Raw genomic sequence first — 22,307 nt, 5'->3', positions numbered from 1 at the left:
ATGTCATTTGACCTTGATAATTTTCTAATTTAGCATGACTCGCCTTCCATGATGGCACGATGAATTCCATCTATTGCAAAAGGAGAAATGGTTAATCTCATCCTTTTGTGATTATTCCTTATGTGTGTCACATGTTCATTATGGTTAATTGCAATATGAATTACTAATTTTGGTGAAAATCAAATTAACTTCATTGTTTGTTGTAGGGCCTTTCATGGTAAGCTTAGAACATAAATGATTTTCAAGGCTAGACAACAATTCTCATGTGAGCCAGCCCAAGTTGTATTTATCACCTGATTTGCAACCGAGTGATTGGTCATAGATGCTAATTTGATAGCTTTGACACATCGTCTTGAATTGTTAAGCAATGACAAATGTTAATAAAAATGTTGTCTTCTCTCTCAGGTGTGTTGTTGGTCTTATCTACTTCTATTAAATCGAGACAATTAAGCTTGCTTGGTGTCTGTGTCTCTCTTATTCTTTTTCTTTTTTATTATAATCTTTGAAAAAAATTCGCAAGCTAGATCTCTATTTGTAGGCAACCTTTGAATTGTATTTGCAATGTTTTCTAGTTTTATCTTCAAATCTGCAGCATATGTTTTTGGAAACAAAATGGCCACAGGTTTGCAATGATGAATGCAAAATGCGTTTTGGCCACAACTTTGTTCTTGCACAAGAATATTTGACTTTAAGTCAACAGTTGATCCTATGAATATCAACCCAAGTTGGGATTTGATAACTATTACCCTTAGGAGAAAATATTTCTCCTCATTTGATAGCCGATCAATGAGCAACCCTATGATGGTATTCAAATAGCATTATGCCACAATTATCCACCTATTGTTCCAATTAGAGATCCCACCTGTCTAACATTGTTCTTGAAGGTGGGTTAATTATCAATATGTACACAAACCATTTTAGCAATCATGAGGTTTCATTTAATTTTATAGGCATTTTAATATGAATCATGGGCAAACTGGATGATTGAGAGCTCTTGATTGTATCCTTGTTCCCACACTACTTGGGAGGTTAGTCTTTGACTCTAGTGCAATGGGACCTGCTCTAAGGCCTTATGGTTTAGGAAGGGCACTACTAGGGAGGCATTGATTGATATGACATGTCTAGGGTAATCCATACTTACTACTTTCCATCTCTCCCAATTACTCATCTCCAATATTTGGGTTGAGAGTCATTGGTCATTGGATATGCACCCTAAATCCACATCCTTGGGTTAGGTCTTGGAAACTTGGCCTTGGAGGTTGATGCAAGTGAAACAATGATAAAATCATATAAAACCACAACAAAAAGAAAATGTAAAATGCAGAAGATGGTTGGGACTTGTTTAGCACATGGAAAAAATCCTAGTATGAGCTCTACCACTCTCATTAGCCATCACTTAGTTCCTCAAGCATTTAATGCTTCATCTAAAAGAAAGGAACTCTTGAATGTCCCAACTTCGATGAGTGAGAAAGCGCTACATCTTTAAGGGATACTGGAAAAGCACAAAGGAAGCTTGGGCTATTAAGCTATGCGCCAAAGAAAGATAAATCATCAAAGTAAAAGGTGCACGCAGGGGGTGGAGAAAGCAAGCTGAGTAAAGGGGTAACTCATGCCACCATAATTTCTCCCTCCTTACATCATTACACTTAGGATGTTGGACAACCATTAGCTTGTCTCTTGGTTGTGGAATCTTCCTTGAAGTCTTTCCCGCTCCATGACCACCTTAAAACATATACACATGGATTGATGGGTCTACCTATAAGACATGTCACTCCCCTTCGGGGTTGGAAATCCTTAATAGGTTTATTAACCTAATCATCCCTAACATAAGTGAGGTAACTTGTTTATAGGTCTTGAGCTAGTTAGACATTTGAAGGTGAGTTTTGTGTGAAGTATTTATGCACCCTTACCATTAAATGTGGTCCATTATGATGCTTTAATAGTTTTATGCCCCTAATGATGTTGATCTTACTTGATCTTGAGAGGTTTTGTTTAGGTGCTATCACATACCTCAACGATTCCTTGAGGGATAGCTTGACTCCTCCCCAACACCTTCCAGAGGGTACTTTTCCCTGTTTTGAGGGCATATATGACCTTGTGGTCCCAATGTTGCCCCTTCGAAGATGAACATTGGGACTTGAGAAACTTCTACATGATTCTGCACCTATTGATGTGCCTCTAGATGTTGGAATGCAAAGTTTGAAAGCTTGGGCATTGAATTATTTGATGATGTGCCTAGAGGGAACCAACGCACCCTTAGGTTGTCCTTGACGTTGTTTGATGGACGATGCCCTTAGGTTGTCCTTGACGTTGTTTGATGGACGATGGCTTGTTTCGAAGCCTAGATGAGGGTGGTTATCATTGATATGACTTGGGAGGGCTAGCAAATTCTTTCTTGATGCCAATGCTTGCCCTATATGGTGCCACATCACTCCTACATGCCTTGGAAGGGTAACATAGGCCTCTTTTTGGATGATATCATGTGTGGAGGTGGTGCATATTGGAGATGCACACATGCACTTTGAGGTTTTCTTGGAGTGCGGATCATTCTTGGACCATTGCCTCACTTACTTGATGCATTATTGACCATTTTTGGAGGATGATGTCATGGTGATCATTTTACCCACACATGGGGGTTATATTTGGCATATTATTATGTTTTAGAGCTATCTCAAGGTCAGATTGTGACCTTTGACCTACTTGAACGCTCAAATTAGCTTGTATTCGGGATTTTGCTTGTAAAATTAGTGAAATGAGACTTGCTTGCCCTTATATAAATAAAGGGGAGTCTCACTCACTCATTCATGATCATCATTCATTATGCTTCTGTCTCTTTTGGAAATGTGCACTAGCTATTGTTGACTTTTCTACTTGGGGCAACAATGTAGTTTTATGTAGTGAATTGTCTTTTGGGGAGGAATTTTGCATGAGGAGACTACTTTGGGGTTGATTGAAGAGAGTCTTGTTGAATATTGTAAGTTTAAAGTTGACCTCATTCAATTTTTGCATGCTATAATGTGAGTTAGGGTTTCTATGTGTGCCATGTCAAAATTGTAATTTATTTCATGAAATCTTGATTCTTCATGGTCTGTGAAATTGTTTTCCTTGAATCCTTCAAGAGAACTTTGATATATGCATCTCTTGAACTTTGAATCTCCCATCAAAGGAAGTTGCTGGGGTTTCTAAGTTGAGATTCCTACTCTGTCACCCCCTTCATCAACGCTGTCTTCAAAATCGCAGCATAATTTTTTGTGATACTGTTTTTGGAAGCAAAATGGCCACCAACTTGCAATGATGAATGCAAAATGTGTTTTGTCCACAACTTTGTTCTTGCACAAGAAGATTTGACTTTAAGTCAACAGGCAATCCCATGAATATCAACCCAAGTTGGGATTTGATAATTGTTACCCAACAAAAGTGGGTAACCCATAGGATAAAATATTTCTCCTGATTTGATAGCCAACCAACCAACAACCATATGATGATATTCAGATAACATTATGCCATAGTTATCCACCTATTGCTTTGATCAATGCTCTTACCCCTTTATCATTCTTCTTGAAGGAAGGTGGGTCAACTATTAATAGGTAATCTATCCAATTTAGCAATCATGTGCTTTCATTTAATGTTATGGGCATATTAATATGAATCTTTAGGCAAACTGGATGATTGATCACTCTTGATTGTATCCTTGTTATCAAAGTTCACTTGGGAGGTTAGTCTTTGATTCTAGTGCATTGGGACCTGCTCTGAGGCCTTACGGTTTAGGAAGGGCACTATTGGGGAGTCTTTGATTGATATAGCTTGTCTAGGGTTTCCACTTTCCATCCCTCCCGATTTCTCGTCTCGAGTCTTGGGGTCTAGAGTCATTGGTCATTGGATTGGCACCCTATAACCACATCCTTGAGTTAGGACCTTGAAACTTGGCCTTGGAGGTTGATGCAGCTAAAATAATGATTAAAGCATATAAAGCCCACAATAGAAGGACAATGTAAAATGCATAGGATGGTTGGGACTTATTTAGCACGTGGGAAGAAGCATAGTATGAGCTCTACCCCCCTCATTAGCCATCGCTCAGTTCCTCGAGCATTTAATGCTTCATCTGAAAGAAAGGAACTCTTGAATGTCCCAACCTCGATGAGCGAGAAAGCGCTACATCTTTAAGGGATGTTGGAAAAGCACAAAGCAAACTTCGACTACTAAACAATGCACCAAAGAAAGATAAATCGTTAATGTAAAAGGCACATCCGAGGGGTGGAAAAAAGCAGGCGGAGTAAAGGGGTAACTCATGCCACCAGGATTTCTCCCTCCTTACATCATTACTAGTGTTGCACTTATCGCGATATTATTAGAATTATCGCGACAATATCGCCAAAACCAACCTTGGCGATAATATCGACATTGATTATCGTGATAAGTAAAAGTGACATTTTTCTTTATCTTTTTTTTCATCTTTTTACTTAAATTTTTAATATTACCATTAATTGACTCAAGATGTTTGAGAGTGGTTTTGACCTCATTGGATTTCAAATGGAGAAAGTAGAATTTTAGATCCCACTCAAAATCCAACACACTTAATAATTTTTATGATTTTAGGGTTGGTGAGATTGCAACATTTCTACTACATTCTGTGGTGTATGAGGGCATGGAACTAAAATTTAATCAAGATCACCAAGCCCTCTATGTACCTCAATGTTGGTGGCAGTGATTATTGAGCTCATCCTTCACGACCCTAGTAAAAATGTACACTTCACTCGAGCAAAATCATTGATTAGGATGTTAAGCTTTTTCTATCTTATTTTAATGCCCAAAGGGTGATCTTGATGAGGGGGATCCCAATATAGACAATGATTTTGATGTTATGTAGCTATTTGTTGTAACATGATTTTATTTGGATTTTAGAGGCCATTTATGTTAATTTGGCAGCTTTGGGACAAATCCCCTCCACTAGAGAGTCTTCCTCATCTAGAGATGCCCCTACTAGACCTTGGAAGAATTTAATTTGGTCAAGGAAAAATATTATTTTTAAGGTGAAACCCACATGTGCACAAAGTACAGGTCGACTTAAAGGACAAATTGGGTCTTCTACACCACATATAAATAGATCTCATTTTCCATCACTTTGGAGCTTCATCAACACATCACATCTTCTCTCTCTTGATTGGTTTGGTTTGTATAGGTCTGAAACAAGGAGGCTTGAGCTCACATGTGTGAAGGGAAGGAGGCATTTTTTGTTTTTTGCATTGACTTTTTGATTGGGACAATTTGACTAGCCTTTGACTTGCATTGACTTGGCATGTTTTGACCAAATTTGGATTTGTTATTGAACGCTGAGTTGACTGCTCCTTTAACCGAGTTTTTCTGGGCACTTTAACCCACGTTGACCACAAGTATGCACATAGGGTTTCCATAGGTCAAGGGTTGACTTTGATTGAATTCCTATGGGTTGAAGTTTGACTGTTTTGATTGCCTTTAACCGATCTTGGAATGCTGAATTGAATGTTGCTTTGACTGAGCTATTTTGGAGGACTGTTGACCATTGACCATTAACTGATTGGAGTTGCTGCTACTACTTTAGACTTTGACCATAATTGCAGATTTGACTTGTCGACCACATTTGACTTTCGGGCTCATCTTTTGGATATTGGTTGGTTTGTTTCTTTGATAGTAAAAGATTTGACTTTGACTCTTTGTTGATGAATTGGAACATTGTATCTCTTTGCTGAACATTTGATGACAATCTAATAGAAGAAAATTTTTGAAAGGGTTTTTCCCCTTGTGGGTTTTTTCTCTGGTCTTTGACGAAATAATGTCTCTACTGTTGTTGGTTGTCTTCTATTGTGCATTGGTTTACTGTTCTATCTACAATTGCTTATTGTCGCTAGAAGATTTAATTATATTGGATAAATTGATTGCTAACTAAAGAAGAATTGGAATAATGATTGTGTTTATTATAGAACACTGAAAAATTAACAATTTAGAGCTTCTCTATTGATCTATTTTGATTCACTTAGTGATATTGTGGTTATATTATGCACCCTTGCTATATGCATGAGAAATTATGCCTATTTGTGTATAATAATTTGGATTCATATGGGTGAATATGAATTATATGTTCTTTTCAAAATTTAAATATTTTATGTATTTTTTGGTTAACCAATCTGCTGGTCTAGTTCTGATAACATTGTTGAGGATGTTATGACCATTTTCCATCAAGCAAACAAGAGGAAATTTATTGTTTTCATTGCCATGATTCATCTCATGAGACATTTATTTTTGTTTTGTTATGATTTTGTATCATTCTATTAGATCTTATGGCTTGGGACAAATATCATATTTCAATATCGATGTCTAATTTATCATTTGACATGTTATACATTTTATATATCGATTATATTTTCATGTTTATGCAACAATGTGTTTGTTTAATGTTGATGTTGTTTTAGAATTTAAAGAATTGAAAAAAATGATTATTTTTGTATTATTATTTTTTTTTTTTTTTAAATTTCATGATAATCATGATAATTTTCGATATTTTCCCCAATATTGCAGATAATTTAATTTTTGTACCCTCGGCGATAAATTGCCAATAATGATAAATGTAACATTGATCATTACACTTAGGATGTTGGACCCCCATTTGCTAGTCTCATGGTTGTAGTGTCTTGCTTCAAGTCATTCCCACTCCATGACCACATTATCACACACACTTATGGATTGATGGGTCTACCTAGGAAATGTCACTCCCCTTGGGGGCACACCTAATAGGGTTATTAATCTAATCATCCCTAACGTAAGTGAGGTAACTTGTTTACATGTCTTGAGCTAGTTAGACATTTGAAGGTGAGTTTTGTGTGAAGTATTTTTGTGCCCCTAGCATTAGATATGGTCCATTATGATGCTTTAATGGTTTTATGTCCCTAATGATGTTGATCTCACTTGATCTTGAAATGTTTTGTTCAGGTGGTGTTAGGTGCAAAGATCTCTTGAGGGATAACTTGACTCCTTCCCAACACCTTCCAAAGGGTGCTTTGTCTCGTTTTGAGAGCATACATGACCTTTGGCCCTAACATTGCCCCTCCAAAGATGATTGTTGGGCCTTGAGCAAATTTACATGATTATACACCTATTGATGTGCCCCCAAACACTAAAATGTAGAGCTTGAAAGCTTGGGCATTGGATTATTTGTTGATGTGCCTAGATGGAACCAACGCACCCCTTGGTTGGCCTTGACCCTGTTTGATTGACGATGCCTTGTTTTGAAGCCTAGATGAGGATGGTTGTCATTGATACAACTTGGGAGGGCTAGCACATTCTTCCTTAATGCCAATGCTTGCCCTAGATGGTGCCACATCACTCCTACATGCCTTGGAAAGGTAACATAGGCCTTTTTTTGGATGATATCATGTGGAGGAGGTGCCTTTTGGAGATGCACACATGTGCTTTGAGGTTTTCTTGGAGTGAGGATCATTCTTGGACCATTGCCTCACTTTTACTTTATGCATTATTGACCATTCTTGGAGGATGATGTCATGGTGATAATTTTTCCCTCACGTGGGGCTTATTTTTAGCATTTTATTATGTTCTAGAGCTATCTCATGGTTGTCTTGTGACCTTTAACCTTCTTGAATGCTCAAATTAACTTGTTTTAGGGATTTTGCTTGTAAAATTAGTGAAATGAGACTTGGTTTCCCTCATATAAATAGAGGTGAGTCTCACTCACTCATTCATGATCATCATTCATTAGGCTTCTCTCCCTTTTCAACTGTGCACTAATTATTGCTGTCTTTTCTACTTGGCCACAATGTAGTTTTATGGAGCGAATTGTCTTTTGGGGAGGAAATTTGCATGAAGAGACTACTTTGGGATCGATTGGAGATATTCTTGTTGAATATTGTAAGTTTAATGTTGACCTTTATCAATTTTTGCATGCTTTAATATGTGAATTAGGTTTTCTATGTGTGCCATGTCAAAATTGTAATTTATTTCATGAAGTCTTGATTCTTCATGGTCTATGAAATTGTTTTCCTTGAATCCTTCAAGAGAACTTTGATATATGCATATCTTGAACTTTAAATCTCCCATCTAAGGGAGTCATTAGAGTTTCTATGTAGAGATTCTTTCTCTTTGATCCTCTTCATCAAGGTTGTGTTTATAGAGTTTGCCCTAAAAGACTTCGTTGCTCAATTAGATCAAAGCAATGATCTAGTAGTTTTTTGATCAACCCCTCTATATTACATATTTTCTCTCTCCTCTTTAATTCCTATGTATCTAGGGTTATAGTTGAAATTTATTCTTGAAATTGTATTTATTAGTAATTTTATTTGATGTGCTATTTCTTTGTTGATAGGGATTGCATTTAATAACATGAAAAATATAAAATCTAGCATTAATTGCATGGTAAAACGCTATTAGGTGTTAGGTCCCTATAATACTAGTGATTCCCCCACTATATTGTAGTTGTATCCCTTATTAATCTTGTTGTGCCCCTATTGTCCCCATATTGTTATTACTGTGCCCCATAGAATCCCTTTATTGTTATGTGCCTTTATATTATTATTGTTAGGTCGGCTTGGTTATATTGTGAAAGGAGGTTTTGTCATTTGAATCATCTAAGAATTGTTCATTTGTGTAATGTAAAGGAGGTTTCCCTCGAAGAGGCTTATTTCTAAGGTGTTGATCTATTTTTTCTATCTTTTTGTGAGCTGGTTTCCTAACATTTGGTATTAGAGCTTTGGATTTTAGGGTTTCGCTGCTCGGCATCGTGGCATTTTCGCTATAATTTTATTTATTTATTATTATTATTATTATTTTATTTATTTTTTTATCTGCGACGTTTCAGAAGCGAAAAAAACCCATTTGAGACAAATCGCGCTGAACCTCGGGTCCGAATTTCAGAGCTTGTCTCACTATATTCTCGGAGATATGATCTGAGGAAGTTAGGGTTTTTGCAGACCCCTGAATTACATTTCAAACAGGTCACCTTGGGAAAATCGTCATAACTTTCGCTCTGAATATCAGATTGAATTTTCGTAAGAAGTTACAGAAAGAGGACAGACTGTAGTTTTTGTGAGTATCATTTTCAGAACCTAAGGTTGAAACAGTGAGACATGACACGTCATACAAGTTCGCTCTACTGAACTAGTCTATAATCAGGTCACCATGGGAGATTTGGGATAACTCTTTCTTGGAGAATCCAATCTTGATCAGATTTGTGGGGTTAGAAAGATGACTCAAAGGGCTACCGGACGACAAGATATCAAATATTTGAGATCCGCGGCTATAGAGATACAACAGATTCAATATCGAGATCTTACAAAGTGAAAAAAAAAGTGTGTAATTTTTTTTATTTTGCATAGGATTGGTTGGAAAAATTAGTTTGAAGGAATTCAAAGTGAATAGTGAAGAATTATTAGCATTAATTAATGCCCCGACGAAAGAAAATGGAAACACCTAGTAAGCAACCTGAAAGCTCTAGCATGACTCGTGAAGAAGAAGAAGAAATGCAACATGATATATCGAAATTACAAGACCAAGTACAACAAATTTCACTCTCACTAAAGGTAAATGAAGCCAAGATGAATGGCGTGGAAGCTTAAGATGAATGGCATGGACGCTAAGATGGAAGTTAAGATGAATGGCATGGACAATAAGATGGAAAAATTGAAGATAAATTTGAATAAGTTACTACAAGAAATGGTCACTAATGGTGAAAGGGTAGTAAAGGAAACTCATGATGAGAACAAAAGAAATGTTAATCATGATTTCATAGACTTTAATGTTGGATTGAAGACCCACCATATTGCAAAAATCGATACGAGGAAGTTTGATCGTAAGAATCCCGCAACATGGATACTACAAATGGAGCAATTTTTCGATCTCCATAATGTGAAAAACACACAAAAAGTACGTATTGCAACTTTATATTTGGAACCAAATTAGTTTGTATGGTTTCGATGGCTTTGCTCTTGTAAACAAATTGTCACTTGGGCAATTTTTACGGAAGAAATGACAACACATTATGAGGATACAAAAAATAACACCTTTTTTAACCAATTGATAAATCTCAAACAAAAGGGTTCAATGATGGAGCACATTGAGGACTTCCAAAAATTGAACATAAGGGTAAAAGATATTCCAGAGGAGCATATGATTGATGTGTTCATATGGACTTTAAAGGACAATTTTCAACATGAGGTTCGCCTTTGGGAATCTGATTCATTGGAGAAGGCATTTATGTTATAAAGAAAAATGGAAAGCAAAATTATGGCAACTAGGAAGCCTACTACTCACAACTATAAAGATGGAAGTGCTGCTGCCCCTATCCTTCCACAACTTATAATGTTGACACCACAACAATTGGAAGAAAAAAGAGCAAAAGAGCTTTGTTACAATTGTGATAGCAAATACACGAAATGTCATAAGTGTACTGAGAAGAAATTATTCTACATAGAGTGTGAAGAGGAGGAAGAAAATGAACAAGAAATGTCAAAAGAAGAGGATATACTCCAGGAACAAACCCTAGATAAAGAAGAAATGAATCCGACCATATCTTGTAATGCATTGGCTAGAATTACAACTCCTCAAACTATCAAGATAGAAGGCCATATCAAGAAGAAAAATGTAATAGTGTTGATTGATTCAGGAAGTACCCACAATTTTATTCATTGTAAGATAACAAAAGAATTGAATTGCTTTCTATATCCAGCACCAGAGTGTCAAGAGATGGTCGCAAGTGGAGGAACCATAAATTGCTCTGTAAAGTGCCATAATATCAAGCTATGTATGGAAGAATATGTATTGAATAGCCCAATGCTTTCCATTCCAATGGGTGGTGTTGATGTTGTACTAGGAGTCCAATGGTTACAATCCTTGGGTACAATAGCTTTTAATTTTCAAGAATTTTTGATGAAATTTTCTACGGAAGGAAAGGAAGTTGAATTAAGGGGTATTGCAGGGAAACCGAGAAAGATAATCAGCTCTAACAATATGAAAAAGCTTTTAAAAAAGGAACAACGAGGTGTAATTGCACAATTTTGTTCACTAGATGTTTCCACATCGAAATCATCTATTTCTCCAGATCTCCAAAAAGTCTTGGACAATCATTCCAAGGTGTTTGAGACTCCCAAAGGTCTCCCACCTATTCGTGATCATGATCATGCTATTCATTTGATTCCAGGAAGTGTTCCTCCAAACATCAAGCCATACAGATATCCCTATGCCCAAAAGAGTGAAATTGAACGTATGGTTGCAGAAATGTTAGAGGCTGGTATAATTCAACCTAGTCAAAGTTCTTTCTCTGCTCCAGTAGTATTGGTGCACAAGAAGGGTGGATCATGGCGCATGTGTCCGGATTATAGGGAGCTCACTATTTAAGATAAATTTCCCATTCTTGTCATTGATGAATTATTGGATGAATAACATGGATCAATTTACTTGACCAAGTTGGATCTTCATTCAGGATATCATCAAATCAGAATGAAGACTGAAGACATTCCAAAAATAACATTTAGAGTTCATGATGGTCATTATGAATTTTTGGTCATGCCTTTTAGCCTTACCAATGCACTTTCTACATTTCAAGGTTTGATGAATTCCATTTTCAAACCCTTCCTTAAAAAAATTGTGTTAGTATTTTTTGATGATATATTAATTTACACCAAGTCTTGGAAGGATCATGTTGAACATGTTGACAGGGTGTTACAACTATTGGAGGGGAAACAATTATATGCAAAAAGCTCCAAATGTTTTTTTGGAGTACAAGAGGCAGAATATCTGGGTCATATTGTATTTAATGAAGGTGTTAAAGTAGACCCTAGAAAAATTAAAGCCATTAAGGAATGGAAAATCCCCACATCCATAAAGCATATGCGAGGATTTCTCGCGTTGACGGGGTATTATCGCAAGTTTGTTAAGAATTATGGGAGAATAACAGCTTCTCTAACAACATTATTGAAGAAAGATGCATTTTCATGGACTCCAAAAGCAACAAAGGCCTTCGAACATCTTAAAGAGGCAATGTGCCAAGCACCGGTCTTAGCTACATCGGACTTCACAAAAAACTTTATTGTGGAATGTGATGTTTCAGGAAATGGAATTGGTGCTGTTTTAATGCATGATGAAAGACCCATTGCTTTCGAAAGTCGTCCAATCAAGGGAAAGTATCTACACGAAGCTATTTATGAGAAGGAAATGTTGGCAATATTACATGCATTTAAGAAATGGCGACCCTACCTAATGGGAAGACACTTCAAGGTAAAAACAGATCATGATAGCCTTAAATAATTTTTAGAACAAAGATTATTCTCTGAAAAGCAACAAAAATGGGTCACAAAGATGTTGGGTTATGACTTTGAAATCATCTACAAAAAAGGGAAGTAAAATGTTGTGGCGGATGCACTCTCAAGAAAGGATGAGGATGTGGAAGCATTGTTGTACGCCATTTCTATTATCCAACCAGATTGGATAAACGAAGCAAGGGAGGAATGGAAGAATGACGAAGAAGTGTGGGCACATATTCAAAAGTTACAACAAGATTCCAGTACATCTGATACATTTAGCTGGAAAAATGATTTGTTATGGTACAAAGATCGCTTATACCTCTGTAAAAATTCCCAACTCAAACAAAAGCTTCTTATGGAATTGCACACTTCTCCCTTAGGAGGGCACTTAGGATTTTTAAAAACTTACCACAAGGTTAAGAAGGAATTTTTTTGGGATGGCCTTAAACCGGATATTCAAAAGTTTGTTGCAGAATGTTTGGTTTGCCAACAAAATAAAGTTGAAACAATTAAGACCCCAGGCCTATTACAACCTTTATCCATTCCAAGCCAACGTTGGGAGGAGGTTTCAATGGATTTTATCACAGGTTTACCCAAGTCTGAAGGAAAGAGTGTCATCATGGTGGTAGTTGACAGACTTACCAAGTATGCACACTTTTGTGCATTATCACATCCATTTAAAGCCAGTACAGTTTGTACTGCACTTATGGAAACAATTTAAAAGCTACATGGAAACCCAAAGATTATTGTAAGTGACAGAGATCCCATTTTCACTGGAAATTTTTGGACTGGATTATTTTCTTGTCTTGCTACTCAATTAGCTCATAGCTCATCTTATCATCCTCAATTTTATGGGAAAACTGAGATAGTGAACAAATGTTTGGAAGGATATCTTCGTTTCTTTGTTTATCATAAATAAACATAATGGGTCAAGTGGTTACCTCTAGCTGAATGGTGGTATAACACTCCATTCCATACTGCAGCAAAAATAACCCCATTAGGGTTAATTTTTAACATTTTAAAAAAATGCCAGTAAAATCGAATTTTTATGTGCAAAAATTGTGCAAAAAAACACCCTCAAAACGAAAAGTGTTGATGCTCGAATAAGACTTCTTTTTGGGGGTAAATTTTCAACATTTTGGAATAATGGTGTAAAAGATTTTGTTATGACTCCGAAAAACATTAAAATTTCAAAAAAATAATGAAAACATAAAATTAAAAATAAAAACAAAAATAAAAACAATGAAAAAAACACAAAAAAGAAAGTTACAAAAAAAATACCAAAATGTGAATACAAATATATATAAAAAACAAAACATAAAAAAAAATTCAATCATAAAAATGTAAAAAAAAAACAAAATTAACTTATAAAATATAAGAATTAAAAATTAAAAAAATTTAAAGAAATAAATAATAAAAAAACATATTTCAAAAAAATAACATTAATGTGGTAAACCATAAAATTTTTTGGGAAACAATAAAATAAAATAAAGCTATAAAATTAAGTAAAAATAGGAAATTAAAAAAAAACATTAAGAAAAACTAAAAAAATAAAATAAAATTAAAAACAAACTAGATTAAAAAAATAGAAAAATAACAAAAAAAAAGAAAAAAATTAAAAAACTACAAAAATTAAGATTAAAAACATTTTCAAAAAACCCTAAAAAACAAAAATATGCTAAAATTAAAAATAAAACAAAATCTGAAAAACAATTACAATTTTTAAAAAATACATATTTTCAAATTAAACATCATTTAAAAAAAAAAAGCTAAATATATTTTTGATATTTTTTAAAATAACATTTAAAATATATATATTTTATAAATATATATAAAATTAAAAAAACCATTTAAAATTTATATATATATATATAAATACAATAAACATGTTCAACAAAATTTATTTTTTATTTAAAAAAAACAATTGTATCGGCCACCGCCCCCACGGGCGGCTGGGCGGTGGCTACCCGATTCTCAGAATTGGATAGCCACCACTCAACTGCTTGTGGGGGTGGCCGGTGGTGGTTATCTGATTCTCAGAATCAGATAGCCACCGCTCGGCTGCCCGTGGGGGCGGCTGAGCGGTGGCTATCCGATTCTGAGAATCAGATATCCACCTCAAGGGCAGTCAGGGGGTGTTTATCCAATTCCGAGAATCGGATAGCCACTGCCTGACCGACGATGGGGTTGGTTATCTGATTCTCGAAATCGAATAGTCATCGCTCGACTGCTCGTGGGGGTGGCTATCCGATTCTCAGAATCGAATAGCCATCGCCCGGATGCCCGTGGGGGTGACTATCCAATTCTCGAAATCAAATAGCCATCGCTTGGTTGCCCATGGGGGCGGCTATCCGATTCTCAAAATCAGATAGCCACCGCCCGGCCACCCCCACGGGTGGCTGGACGGTGGCTATCCGATTCTCGGAATCAGATAGCCACTGCCCAGCCACCTGTGGGGATGGTCGGGCGGTGGCTGAGAATTAGATGGCCACTGCTCGGCTGCCCGTGGGGGTGGCCGGGTCGTGGCTATCCGATTCCGAGAATCGGGTAGCCACCCCCATGGGCAGTCAGGCGGTGGTTGTTTGATTCCGATTACGGGGATTGATACTGTTATGTGTTCAATATTTGTAATATCTGATTTTCACATTAATTTTTAAGTTAATCATTGTTTTTTGAAAAAAAGAAGAAGTGATTATTAATTTTTTTTGACATGAAATTCATAAAAAAAACTATTATTTAACCATTTTTAGTTAAAATTTTCGTATAAAAATTGTGATTTTCATATGTCAATTCTAGTGAAAAATGATCAAAACATGTAGTTTTTTAGTTATATTTATGTTAAAAATGGTTATTTTTATGTCCATTGTTAAAAAATAATTTTTTTAGAAACAATTATTTCATGTGGATTGAAAAATTAATTAAGGATGTTTAAATATGTAGAATATTGAAAATTCAAAATATCGACTTTCTAATTTAAAAATGTAAAACAATAAAAACCTCACTACAAAAAAATTAAAATTAAAATAAAAACAAGAAAATATGAAGAAAACGACCACTTCAAAAATTATTAAATTTACAAAATAATTATTTACATTTCATACATTAGAAAATTTAAAGTAAAAAAATAGGTATTTTAAAAAAAGATCTGATGCAGAATTACCATTTTTTTAAATCAGCATGAAAATCACTACCATTCTAAAACACAATGTACATAAAAAAAATTAAAGTGCCAAAAACTATGCTCTAAAAAAAACATGTGTGTGCTGCATCACCCCTTTTCAAAATTAGGTCACTTTTTTGCTATCTCTACGAAACGGGTAACAATATTAGTTCTTGTTTCAAAGTTTACATTGTTAGCTACTAAATCGATTAATTTTGGAGTATCTCATCAAGTGGAAGAACTTATCTGCTGAAGATTCCACATGGGGGGATGAGAATTTTATACAGAAGCATTCAGAACTACTCAAGCGTTGAGGACAAACTTTTTTGAAGGAGAGGGGCATGTTAGGTCCCTATAATACTAGTGATTCCCCATTACTATTGTAGTTGTATCCCTTATTAATATTGTTGTGCCCCTATTGCCCCATATTGTTATTATTGTGCTCCATAGAATCCCTTTATTGTTATTTTTGTGCTTTTATATTATTATTGTTAGGTCGGCTTGGTTATATTGTGACCCCTTAGACTCCTATATATAGAAAGGAGGTTTTGTCATTTGAATCATCTAAGAATTGTTCATTTGTGTAATGTAAAGGAGGTTGCCTCCTCGAAGAGGCTAATTTCTAAGGCGTTGATCTATCTTTTCGTGCGCTGGTTTCCTAACATTAGGAATGACATCATCTCTTTAATTGCTGTTATATGCATGTTTTAATAATAAAAAGCTTACCTTTCTACTCTAAAACTTGCTTACCTAATTGATAGTTGTGTTTCTTTATTGCTCTATGCTCAAAAGACCTTCTAGCTATTATATGATATTTGCATGCCATATTATTGAATATCACTCATACCTTAACTTATAAACACTCGCTAATCTATCAAAGAGGTCATAGGAAATACTACTTGAACTTTGGTATATCTTATTTGCCTTTCTGGCCTCCGCTAGTACATTTTCTTCAATCATAAGACCTTGCATAACCTTAAATCCTCCTTTATTGAATATCTTTAGGTGATCTTTATAAGGAAGCCTCCCTCGTGGGATTCAATTCACCACTAAAAAACCAGAGAAAGGTTGCTGAGGTGACGGTTGTGGCCAATCTCTTGTTGCCGTAAGGTTTAGATTTGCGTAAGGGCTTTGCATTTGGCCTGCTCTATTTTGTGGTAGCAATAACAATGTTCACGACATGAGTATCCAAAATAAATATGATAGCATACAAGAATTCATATGGATAAATATAATGTGTTTAATATGATAATTACAATAGCATGTGACATTGTGTATGGAGTATATATTGAATGGTCATGTTTCTTGAATAGACATGCATTTTAGACACATGACCTTTGGTTATTTAATATTATTTATTATTGTTTTTATTATTAAAGATGTATTTATGTACACTCTAGCAGCACATATAATAGCACTTTGGTCAATGAAGTTGAGATTGAACTTTCCAATCTCAAGATGGGTGACATTGAGAGTGTTGAGGGGTATATGGCAAGCTTTAAGAAATTGAAGGTTGGCATCATTATGTCAGGAGGAGAGGTGAAATTGTTTTAGAATATGTAAGTATTGTATGAATAATAATATTTCTCTAGCAAGGAGGGTGGGGGGAGGGGGGATTATTTCATCCCTAAGGAAGTATTGAAATATTTCACTTTTGTTGTTGCGGTAAGGCCTCAAACAATATGGCAGAAAAGTATGCATTGCTCCAAGGCCTATGTGTAGCTCTTTCTAACCACATTTGGAAACTATTCATAGTGGGGGATTCAAAAATCATTCTTGGCCACACTTTGTTTGCTCCTAAAATGACCTTGCTTCAAATTCAATGCTTAAGCGAATCAAATGACTTCTTAAAAACTTTGAGGAGTACACTATTTGTATGTCCTTCAGAATAATAGTATCATCGTAAGATCAAATGGAAAATAAGGAAATTCAATTTGAGGTGGGCTCCCTGCGTGGTGAACAAGGTGGTGACTCACCACTATGTTCCATAAGCATGATGGGTGACTCGACAATGAAAGACGATTGTTATTTGCATTCGAGTTTGAGAGGATATGGGCGATATGAATGTGGCCATGGTGTGGGAGCCCATGTCGATATTTAATGTTAAATTGTGTTTGGGAAGGTGGTTGTAGTCCTTATCTATGGGGTTATTGTTACCTCAATTGCTGGTAATGTTGATTAGGGATGACTGATGGTACCCTTCGTGTGTGGATTCAAATTAAAGATATGGAGATTCGGATACGCACTCTTTGTTGTTTTCCTATACACGAGGTGGCAGCATTGGGTTGCAAATTGGATGATGTTGTCACGCCAGTCAGCTTGGTGGGAGATTGGGAAGGGTGGATTGCTTCAACTTTTGTGCTCTACCAGGAAGAAGACAGGGTTTTGCCACTTGTTGGAGCCAAAGAAAGTCGGGTAAGGAAACTTTTGAGTGTTTTGTTCTAAGTTGCATTGAAACAGATACGGGAACGGATACGAATACGTGGTTGGAAACGGATACGACAAATTTTCAAAAAATCTGGGTACGATACAACAAGGAAATGACACACACACACATAAAAGAATTTCATATTACCATTCATCTTTTAGAAGCTAGATTCTATATTTAAAAATACATAATCAGTTATCATCTATTATCATCATCAATTCAACATAAACATTGTCATCATCGTTAATGATTATTATAACATTCATGATTCATCATTCAACATATCATCAAGTTTTAGTTTCAAATTTAAGTCGTCAACATGACAAGTTACAACATTATCACCAAAATTAATAATGCGCATACTACATAGTACAAAGTATAAGATGAACATAGATTACTGGCAGTCTACTATCATTATTCATAATTCATATGGCATATCATGGTATTCAATATTTATTGTTTAAAAGTTTAAAACACCATCATAAATTACATTTACATATCATATCCAAGAGTGGGAGCATTATATTATATCCAGTAGGTATTAATGGTCACACATGTTTAAAGATTATTAGAGAGCTCCTTAATGCATGCAGTTCTCCCATTTTCCCCTATCTTTTGTTTTACTTAATATATATTTTTGCTGCTCCCAACCTGCCATTTCCTGTAAATTTGGGCAAAACTTCTCATCATTCTGGACACAAATACCTACATTTTGAATGTTTCTATGTTCTGGAAGACTGTGCAACATTGGTTTCCCTGCAAAAGTCTTTCCTAAAAGAATGCACTCCAAAAAAAATTGAAACAAGAGTACCCTTCCACAATGGATTTCTTTCTTTTTATTCTTCTTCCTCCTCCAAAACCATGTGGGAACATGCATGTCTAGTTGAGGACAAGTGGCAACATGCTCTTTTGTATGTGCTCTCTTCCTATTTCACCTCTTTTCTCTTTTTTTTGTTTTCCTTTCATTTTATTTGTACTCTCTTTCATACTTTACTTCTACCCCAACTAATGTTTCTTACTAACGTTAATTTGGCACATGCTCATTTCTTTCCCAACTTTATCACAAGTACATATTTAAAATTAATATCGCACTTATACACACACAAACATACACCCCCTTTTACTTATAAAAGGTGCAAGTATCAGTTTCCAATTTAAATCACCCCCTTATATATAAGACTACTAACCACTAGGTTCACAACCTAGGTTATCACAAACCATTTGGTCACTTAAGCTTGTAGTTTGATAAGAAATCTATTGTGTTATTTCACCCCCGTTTTTTTGTCATTTTCGTTTAACTTTTTATCTACCAAGGTGTGTTAAGTGTGGAAGTATATGCTAAGGCAATGATGTCAACCCTTAGAAAGGGGCAAACAATCATAGTGAAATCTCAAAGGGGTCAAGTATCAAATTCATTCCTAAATAAAGAAATGCACATGCAAAAAATGTTCCAATGGGCAAAACGAGATTTTTTAAAGGAGAAGATTATGGATGCTTTTGTGCAAACCATGTCTTAGGAAGTCGGAAAAGATTCAATCAACAAAGCCACACGGGTTTCTTTTCTCTGAAAAATTGATATTTGTTTATTCCTTCAGCCATGCTCCCACTCTCTAATGCTCCAGTAGCTCGAGTGATGATGGACAACACTGAGTGGTCACGACGGTAGCTGCTCTAAGATCCAATGACAACTCAACTTCAAATGCCTGGTTGCTTGGTCAATTAAGTGAAAGGTCGGTCGATTAAGTGAAGGCGTCACTTTTAATACGTAACTTGAAACCTATTTTTTTTTAATACTCGTTTTCGGGGCTTTTAAGTTGGATTCATTTCCGGAAATCTGAAAATGGATCCCAATTTTCGTAAAAAAAAATTGAAAACCTCCAGAATACGTTTCCGTGCACAAAACCAACGTTTCAAAATTTTGGAAATTGCAAAAAAACGTTTTTGTGTTGTTTTGGAGGAGGATTGTTCTCGTTTCTGTTTCAGAAACGAGGAACGGCATTTCTGGTCCTTGGACTAGGGGTTTCTGGTAACTTAGGTTTTGTTAGTTCCTTGGTTAATTCAATTACTTTGTGAAATTGAGGGTATAATTAAAGCTGTTCCGTTGGAGGGTGGGAACTATGTTAGAATTAATCCTATGGGCCTCATTGGCTTATTGTTTTATTATTGAGAAGAGTGTGGAGGCCTCCTCTTTTTTCTCCCCAGAAATTGGAAGCCTGGAATAGGTTGAGTTGGTTCATTGGATACCAACTCTTTCTTCCTAGTAATTTTTGGTCTATTCAAGGGGGTCCAAACAAAGAAGATTTGTTAGTTGGTTTAGATCTTCGTTAACAAACCTCTTGTCCTTAGTACGACCCATGACTTCTGCTTTCCTTCTCAAGAGTCTGACTCTAAGGGACTTTGGGATGCTATATTGCAAATTGTTATAACATCTTTTGCCACGCTTATATTTAGATGCACAGTTTGGCCAGGGCAACATCCCCTTATCCCTGTATTGACTTGACTTTTTCTTAAAAAAATCTTTTCAAATTCCATACGCGAGATGCCACATACAAAACTCGTATATACGCAGGTGCTTATAAAGAAACCAACATATGCCTTAAAAATCTAAAATACATCAAAAAATATATAAAATATGCACATTTTCAGGCAGGGTTTTTGTACTAGACTAGAAGCCCCCTGTTGTAGCCCATGCCATAACCACCCACACCAATTTCTAGTGGTATTTATACACACTTTGGGTGGTGCACTAGGCATGTGAGTTGCCTTTGTATTCTAACGTTGGAAAAATTATCCTCGATGAGGTCTGTTATCCCTGTGCTTTTAAGCACTCTCCCTTCTTTTGGAGACCCTCGTTTCCATGTTGTAGTTTTGAGCTTCTTTATTTCAAACTATCAGAGCTTTTGCTAGAGGAGGAGACCTTTAGTGGCTCGGGAAGGAAGGATTTGGGGACGATTCCGTTTAGTGCATGCAACAAGGGTTAGGTAATTGCATAATTACCTTTTTGCTGTACATCTTAATAAAGAAACTTATGTTCCTTTCCTATTCAATTGTTCATATGACATGTTCTTAATTATGTAATTGGATTATTGTTTAACTAACATATCAAATATCTTTGTATGTTTTGATGTTGCTATTTTGCTCGTTATCTTACTGCTTGTGTTTTAGGTCTGTGCATAAGGAGTGAGAGCGAGGGTTTGGACTTGTTGTTGCTCAAATTGTACACTACATTGCGACAACACTCATGACAGGGGTTGTGATCCATGCACTCTTCGTTTAAGTTGTTTCCTAGTTCCAGACTAGGGGGGGTAGTCTCTGTGGATGAAGAGATGAACTAACCAACAAGTAAAGGAGACACAACTGAATGGCCTAGCAACTTGCTTAAGATTAAAGGCAAGTATGATTACTTAAGCCCCACTTGATTAGATTTAACTATTAGTTAGAGACCAATGCCTTAGGAGTCAATTTACTTGCACAATATGAATTAAATTCCAAGTTACCATATGAACACCTGTTGTAGGGTGCAAATCTATCCTAAATAAAGTGCAAATCCTAGATCTAAGTGAAATGCAAGATCTTGGTAGATTTTAGTTTAAATGCCCTATAAGGTGAGTCTTTTCTCTCAACTGTTTTGAAGTTAGTCTCGAATGTAGGTTGTAGAGAGAAGCCCAAAGGAAGGAGGGTAAGGCCTTATTAACGATACCTCCTGTGAGATTCTAACCGACGAAGTGCCTCCGTTCCTATAAGGGATTGTTCGCAAGAGAACTGGAAGGTCACCCGTGTTAACCACAAATGAGGGTCTAAACTTCGTAAGTTGGGTGAGAAAGGTGGTCATATCTTCTTACAACCAAGCTTATGCTTAGAGGTAATTTTTTACAAATGCACTTCTAGTCCTAGAATGAAATGAAAGATATGAGTGAATGCCTTAATGAAATTTATTAATCAAAATGAGTTCCTCAACAAGATTTATTTGATTCCACAACAGTGATTATGTTGCACAATTAACAAGAGGAACTTAAAATCACAATGCCGCAACATATGATGCCCAATTTGTGATATCAAAGTGAAAAGATCTTTCAAAAGAGGAAAACACTTTGAACTACTCCAATAAATCAATGCTCGTCAATGATACTCAATGACAATAAACAATGCAATTAGCAAATCTCACGAATTAACCAATTTCTCTCAATTAACCAATAACAAGAATTATTAATGGCAAGATCTCTTTAAACTTGATATGTCAATTAGAGACAAAGAGACATTCACCACAAAGATTATCCAAAATTCTTATTTATGCCAATTAAGATTTACTTCTTGCAATCAATGAAACCAATACTAGAGCCAATTAGAGCACAACTATCTTGAAATGAGATTGCTAACAATGATTTCCCAGTGTGTGATTAGATTTAAAGACAACAAGATCAAAGCATTCAAGGATTCT

The 22,307-nt window shown here is 35.7% G+C and overlaps 1 protein-coding gene across 2 annotated transcripts in view; it reads left to right on the top strand.

Moving 5' to 3' along the window:
• Positions 1 to 7,958, top strand: part of LOC149218450 (NAC domain-containing protein 54-like) — a 32,565-nt gene extending 24,607 nt beyond the window's left edge. Inside the window, exon 3 of one of the 2 annotated variants that reach the window (XM_089384050.1) lies at positions 7,811 to 7,958. In XM_089384050.1, coding sequence (XP_089240176.1) covers positions 7,811 to 7,852 — 42 coding nt within the window. In that variant the 3' untranslated portion in view covers positions 7,853 to 7,958. Of the gene's footprint in view, positions 1 to 6,963; positions 7,006 to 7,810 lie in introns of those variants that run through there. The other variant, XM_089384051.1, reaches the window with a different exon arrangement.
• The last annotated feature ends 14,349 nt before the right edge of the window (positions 7,959 to 22,307 follow it).

The sequence above is a fragment of the Pinus tabuliformis genome, chromosome Q (assembly GCF_031772625.1).
Source record: "Pinus tabuliformis cultivar Carrire ecotype Pingquan chromosome Q, CPIR1, whole genome shotgun sequence".
NCBI classification, from domain to species: Eukaryota; Viridiplantae; Streptophyta; class Pinopsida; order Pinales; family Pinaceae; genus Pinus; species Pinus tabuliformis.
The sequence above is the reverse complement of the archived record's forward strand: the minus strand, read 5'-3'. Positions and strand labels throughout refer to the sequence as shown.